We start from the raw sequence: 6,950 nt of genomic DNA, 5'->3' as shown, positions 1-6,950 counted from the left end.
TATACCGTGTTTAATAAAATTCCGTGAAGAACGTAGGTTCAAGTAAATGACCACCCAAGTGGCAGAGTGTTGGTCTCGAAAAATTTCACCACTACCATATTCACCACAACATGAAAATGTTAGTGTCTGTTTTCAGCTCGTGTTTTAATGGTGTATACTAGGTTTCCTTCTAAAGATGTAAATACAAACTATTTTTTTTTCCTAAATTTTGGATTTGGAAATTGGGGTTCTCCAACTTCAAATTTTTCAATTGTTCGAATGATTATTTTGCATCGTCTCAACATGTTTTAAACATTTTATTCATTTGAATAACTCGTAATGAATCGAAAGAAATTCAAAACTATGCAAATCATAAACTTTGGAGTGGATTTGGGAAATAATTTAGAAAGTCCTTTAAATTTGCAGATGAGATACTAACAAATCAATAAACCTGTTGTCTGTTTCAAGTAGAAGATTGATCAGTCTAGGGTTGGACGTTGCGGTATTTTTTATGTTTAATTTTATTTTAACAAACAACTTAAAAACTAAGCGGATTGCGCGCGCGTCCGATCGCTGCCGTTGCCGTTCGTGGAAGAAGGTTCCCGCTGTTCGGGCGATCACCTTTCTGCTGTTGCCCTCTCACGCACACCAACCAACGCGTTGATGGCCGCCATTTATGGCACTCTAATTATAGCATTATCAGCTGCCGCAGCTTCTAACTCTTGTGTATAAACAAAGATATAATGCAATCCAACGGAAATAAAATAACTAAATAACTTCTTCTTCTTCTTCTGGCTCAACAACCGTTGTTGGTCAAGGCCTGCATGTACCACTTGCGGGATTGGCTTTCAGTGACTAATTGATTTCCCCCCATAGCAGGATAGTCAGTCCTACGTATGGCGGCACGGTCTATTTGGGGTTTGAACCCATGACGGGCATGTTGTTAAGTCGTACGAGTTGACGACTGTACTACGAGACCGGCTCAACTAAAAGTCTAAAAGTCATACATACTGAAAAACTAAATAACTATTGACAATAAAAGCTTTCCACTGCAATCCAAGCTTTCAACCAATAAAATAACTCCAGCAATGTATACACATAGTCCCCGAGATACACTATGAATGCGGACCGAGAAAAAACCGCGTACCTGTAATTTCCATCTCAGTTCGTATCTCGTTCGATTTCCATCCAACTCTGGCTAATTTTCATTCAACTTTACATGTAGGGGGTGCTTTTATCTACTGAATTATTTGTTTGATATGATTCGGACTGAAAATTACAATTGTCTTTTTGAGTGATTTTTAAACCTATCCCGGGGACTACTAATGTTCATTAGCGCCACAGCATAGACATAGCAAGAGCAGTCACGAAACGAGATAGGGAGAATTAGAGCAGATTGAGAACTAGTTGGAAGAACGAGAAAGAGAAAGAACGTGGAGAGCTTAAAAAAGGTACTTAGACGTTTGGGATAGTCGGGGGTCCGAACCAACCATTTCCCACGTGACACAAATGCCTTAAATGACTCCTCAACTACTACAAAAATTATAACTCGATCCGTATGGATAAAAAAAAAACAACTGAAAGGCAATGTTATTCGTTAAGTATGCTTAACTCGCAAAATTTAAGTTTGCTTCTCAGTCGTGAAGGAAAGCAAACACTTTTAAGTGCGAAAGTTCCAGGCACCAGGACTTATGTGAAGTGTGAAGCACACTCACTCAAAGTCGTTGGTATAAAGTTTATTACACGTTTAGAGGGGGTAATTCGTTTTTTGGCTCCAAAAAGAGCATTTGAAAGTTGAACAGAACTCTATAGAAACGATCCAACTTTCTCTACCACCCATCTAAAATAGCACCCATTCCCGACGTAAAGTGCAATTTCGTTGAATCATTCCAATTAACAATACTTCCAGACAGACCACCTGCAGCACTATTGGACAGTAAATCAATTTAAAAACGGGTTCAAAAGTTCAGCATCTAGCCAGGTGAGTCTGCAAAAGGATGTGCGTGTAAAAAAAAAGAAATTCCAGCTTTTTATGACAGTAATAAAATACAACAAATAGAAACGAACTTCTTGAGAAAGATACTTAAACTATTGAACAATGAGTCACACGCAGGAGACTCCATTAGTAAGGTAAAAGTGTATTTTATTGCTTTTAACAACTTTAAAGACTAATGTTTGGTGCAGTTGCGTAGGATAATGCGTGTGCTTTTGTCTTTTTGAGTCTGGGACATATAAACCTGGTAAATCTCGTGTGGTAGTTCAGCGCCAACAGTCAGGGTTTTTGCTATAGCAGTTTCTTTTTCGTGCCATCCATTAACTTCTTTGGGATATCATCACTCAGCGAGAGGAGTTCCCTCGGGGTAGGTTGAGGATCCGTGCAGTAAAGCAGTAAAGCTATTGCGTGTAGAATTTATTGCTTTAATCTGTGAAGGAAATGGATGGCGCTTAAAGTGCTTTCAAGACACTTAACTGGCGACAGCAGTAGGATGTTCGCAGTGGCAAGACTGTTCATTGTGCAATTATTTCATCCATCCATCCAGATAAGGTAGAATGATGTAATAATAGAATTGATTATCAATTTGTGTTTTTTTTTGTGTTTTCGAGTAAGTAAAAAACACATTTTTTGTTGTGTTTATTTTTTCTTTTAAAATCATTCGATCATTTATATGTTTGTATAAACCCATATTTGGAAAATGTAATAAAAACGAGCGTACATTTTACAAACTTTTAAACCATTTGTTATTTCTTGTTCCAATATTTTTTTTTAAGTTTTTCAGTACAATTCTTTAAGTCCACATCCCTTTACACAGTTTATATTCGCGTTTAAGAAAGCACATATTCCAGCGCTGCATATAGCTACACAATCTGTTAGTCCCAGGTGATTAATTTGAACCGCTTTGTGTCTATTTCCGTCATACCACATCAACAACTCCCTTTGCCAATCGTGCATGCCTTCGTGCAGAATACTCAAACACACACAAAAAAAGAAGAAATTGCTCACCATTCCACCACCAGGGCAGGAAATATGTAAAAATGAAGAAAACGGGACCTATTTGCCAACGACCCAATTTACATACACGCCCCGTACTGTTGGGTATTTTTCCCTCCTGTGGTATAGGAAAGGGCTTTACCGCCTCAAAGCAAAGTGTGCTGACAAAAAGGTACAAAGGTTTTGTGGAAACCCACCATAAATACATACATTTATTGAGAATCCTTACCCTAATGATAGGTGGTTAGAAAAATAAACATTTTATAAACGTGTGATCAATCAAGTGTCAGAGATTCAGAGTGCAGCGAAGAGCGTTTTCAAGAGCGTCCAAGTTTTTTTTTATAACCTTTTATTATAAGCTAAAAGAGATCTTAGTTGTGACAATTTACTAAAAAAGTTTAAAATTATGGTTGATTTTTAAACAGAGGGAACATTTATTTAGATTAACATAACAATCAAGTACATTTTTTCTTCTATTTTAGTTTACAACACACATTTTAATATTAAAACATAAGAAATTAAATGATTTGCTGCGTGTCTCTGTGATTTAAATGCTTCCTCAACACACTTTGAACTGTGACCTACATCAATACCTGTGGCTTACTTGGTATCGCCTCGTTTGCTGTTCATTGTTAAGGATTTTCTTTTAGATACTTTCTGCTTGCTTTGAGGGTGACTGTGATGCGCTTTTGGGGGCTCATTCACATGTCCAACTTTAATATTTTTCCTCTTTTCACGAACTTTCTTTGTTTCCTTCTTTGATGTTCTCTTATGAATGTTTTGCCTTTTCCTTGTGCTAGTTGGACGAGATTTCTTCGTTCCTCTACGAATCGTTTGTGCAATTTTTGTTTGCACTCCGCGATCGTTCTTTACCTTGCGTTTATTGTGTTTTTTTCCGCTTTGTTTTGTTTCTCTCTTTTTCACCCTTTGTTTTATTGCTCCTGTTTGTTTTTCCGTTTGCATTACCGTACGTGATGGTCCTTTTCCATTACTGTCCTTTAATTGTTTATCTTTCCGGGAAATACGATGTGCTTTAATATGTGCACCATGGTGCTTTTTCACAGATTGTGTGTGTTTTACCTCTAAATTGAGTCGATCAGAAATGTTGTCCATTGACGGTGTGGAACGCAGTGGGATAAAGTGTATGGTGGGTGAGATAGTTTGCGATTTCTTTTTCTGATTCTTTTTTGGTTTTTTACCTGTACGAGTGCGAATTGATTTCGGCGTTGTGAGCTCGTTCGATGGACGATACCGCTCCGTTTTGTCCGAAATAAGTCTTGAAGATTGTACTATTTCTGCAGGAGCCGCTTCTTCTGCTCCTGCTTCTTCTCCCGCTTCACCTCCTTCTTCTCCACCTTCTTCACCACCTCCTTCACCACCTTCCTCACCATCTTCTTTACCACCTCCTTCACCACCTTCCTCACCACCTTCTTCACCAGCCTCCTCACCACCTTCTTCACCTGTTGCTTCGCCACCCTCCTCACCACCCTCCTCACCACCTTCTTCACCTGCTGCTTCACCACCTTCTTCACCTGCTGCTTCTCCACCTTCTTCTCCACCTTCTTCACCACCTTCCTCTCCGCCTTCTTCAGCGCCTCCTTCACCACCCTCCTCACCACCCTCCTCCCCACCCTCCTCACCACCTCCTTCGCCAGCCTCCTCACCACCTTCTTCACCCGCAGCTTCGCCACCTTCTTCTCCACCTTCTTCACCACCTCCCTCACCACCCTCATCACCACCTTCTTCACCTCCCTCTTCGCCCCCACTCTCTCCGCCACCATCCTCTTCGCCACCATCCTCTTCACCATCTCCTTCACCACCTTCTTCCTCACCACCCTCCTCACCACCTTCTTCACCACCATCTTCGCCATCTCCTTCGCCACCCTCCTCACCACCTTCTTCCTCACCACCTTCTTCACCATCTTCCTCATCACCATCTTCACCACCCTCCTCACCACCTTCTTCACCATCCTCCTCACCACCTTCTTCGCCGCCACCCTCTTCACCACCTTCTTCCTCACCATCTTCCTCACCACCTTCTTCACCTCCTTCATCACCGCCCTCCTCCCCATCTTCATCACCGCCCTCCTCACCACCTTCCTCACCATCCTCCTCACCATCTTCTTCACCATCTCCCTCATCATCTTCCTCGCCACCCTCTTCTTCACCCTCTTCACCACCTTCCTCATCATCTCCCTCCTCTCCCCCATCTTCACCTTCCCCGCCACTATCACCTTCTTCGCCGTCTTCCTCACCGTCTTCACCCTCCGCATCATCTTCTTCACCATCCTGTTCGTCTCCTCCTTCACCTTCTTCTTCACCACCTTCTCCATCATCACCACCCTCCTCTCCGTCCTCTTCACCCCCTTCTTCATCGCCCTCTTCTTCCCCCTCACCTTCTCCATCCTCATCACCATCATTTTCCTCTCCCTCCTCCTCATCATCTCCCCCTTTTTCTCCATCTTCTTCATCGTCACCTTCATCGCCATCTTCATCCTCCTTTTCACCGTCATCCTCTCCTTCGTCGCCATTTCCGTCATCGCTTCCTGGGTCCGGCATATCATCTCCCTGATCCGGCACACTGGTGATACCCGTCACGACATCCGTATCGATCGACGATTCGGTAGTAGTTTTCCCACTAGGCATTATGTACACTGGATAAACTGTGGACGGGAAAGAAATGTTCAAAAGTAAAAGCTGAAAAAGTCATCAATTGAAAGAAGAAAAAGTAAAAGCAACAAGTGCATGTGTATAGGTATTTATTTTGAAAAGTAAGAATCTCCCGATGTAACAGTAGTAGGAGTAGTAGTAGTAACATTATCCAAGCATCACCAATCCAATCTGTACTGGTTTAACGGCGCTTCTCACACTGGCAACTCACCTGGGTAGGCACAGCACGGCCGCCGGACGTAGACGAGGCGTACGTAATTGGCACAGTACTGGCGCACACCCTGGTCGTCCAGGGCAAACACGTGCCGGCCAAGGTCAACGATGGCTGCCTGCAGGTACGGTGGATAAGCCGGCCAACGACCGGTCGCTGCATAGTTGCACAGTATCTCTAGGAGCGGAGAAGGTGAAGGAGACAAAATAGGGGAATTAAGTGTCTTGTAACCACATCACACCAACACACACATACAGGCCATACGTTTGGGAGAAAATGAGAAACGAGAATTCACTTACGCGGTAGACGGAGCAAGTCCTGAGAGCTCCCTTGCGGTTTCCTGGGCGGTATGGTACCACCGGGCGGCAGGATGACACCCGGTACCAGTGCTGGCGGTCGCCAACCGTTCGGTGGATCGCCCGATATCGGTGAGTCGGTGGGTGCGGGACGCAACCAGAAGAAGGTACCACTGCACGGCTGGCCGACGAGTAGCACAATTAGCAAAGTGCTGCTCACGAAACGACGACCAGCGTTACAAGAGATTTCCATTTCGAAGGTGTGTTTGTCCTCGCCCCGTCCAGCGTGGTCGGGTAGACCTCGGTCACAGCCGTAACGATGAAAGTGAGTTCCGAGTACGTGCACTGATTTTAACGCAACTGCTTAGACCAAATGTCCGCCACTCGGTGAATGGTTGTTCACGGCTTGTTCAGCAAGAAGCAATAATCTAACTACGTTCTTCACGGAACAAACGGTCAGAATAGGGCGCAGCAATAAATAACTATTCAAAGATAGGTTGAACTCTGTCCCGGAATCACCTTTGCCCTGGCGGACAGTTACGTGCCAAGTGTCGTCAATCGAGCACGGTACACCCGAGCACGTCGCCAGTGTCTACCCGTGGAGACCGGGAAGTATTAAGCAACCCGGTAGGCATTAATGATGTGAGGCCATGCTCGGACTTTCCGGGCTCGGATCAGTTACCAACGTCTCATTAGATTGCGCTAGCATATTGCAGAGTGGACTAATGATAAAAGTTTCCATTGCATCACAAATACCGAGAAGGAGTTGTGAGGAAATATACAGAGTAGCACCGAAAGACAATTT

General features: G+C 43.5%; 1 protein-coding gene across 1 annotated transcript; it reads right to left on the bottom strand.

The window, feature by feature from the left end:
• Nucleotides 1-4,257: 4,257 nt before the first annotated feature.
• LOC133390999 (uncharacterized) lies at nt 4,258-6,741 on the bottom strand. Its single transcript, XM_061640519.1, has 4 exons — nt 6,149-6,741; nt 5,850-6,026; nt 4,649-5,631; nt 4,258-4,566 (listed from the first exon to the last, which is right to left on the bottom strand). The coding sequence occupies exons 1-4, from the start codon at nt 6,396-6,398 to the stop codon at nt 4,258-4,260; spliced, it is 1,719 nt and encodes a 572-aa protein (XP_061496503.1). The 5' UTR covers nt 6,399-6,741.
• Between the last annotated feature and the right edge of the window lie 209 nt (nt 6,742-6,950).

Source organism: Anopheles gambiae, chromosome 2 (assembly GCF_943734735.2).
Source record: "Anopheles gambiae chromosome 2, idAnoGambNW_F1_1, whole genome shotgun sequence".
NCBI lineage: Eukaryota > Metazoa > Arthropoda > Insecta > Diptera > Culicidae > Anopheles > Anopheles gambiae.
This window is presented reverse-complemented; position numbering and strand designations above follow the sequence as displayed.

What these genes read in the sequence shown, in the direction of transcription:
- LOC133390999 (XM_061640519.1), bottom strand. Translation starts at nt 6,398, where the DNA reads ATGGAAATCTCTTGTAACGCTGGTCGTCGTTTCGTGAGCAGCACTTTG. An exon ending in GGACTTGCTCCGTCTACCGC is followed by an intron (nt 6,027 to 6,148) that starts GTAAGTGAATTC and finishes CTCCGCTCCTAG; the next exon opens with AGATACTGTGCAACTATGCA. An exon ending in GAGAAGAAGGTGGCGAAGCT is followed by an intron (nt 4,567 to 4,648) that starts GCGGGTGAAGAA and finishes AGGGTGGTGAAG; the next exon opens with GAGGCGCTGAAGAAGGCGGA.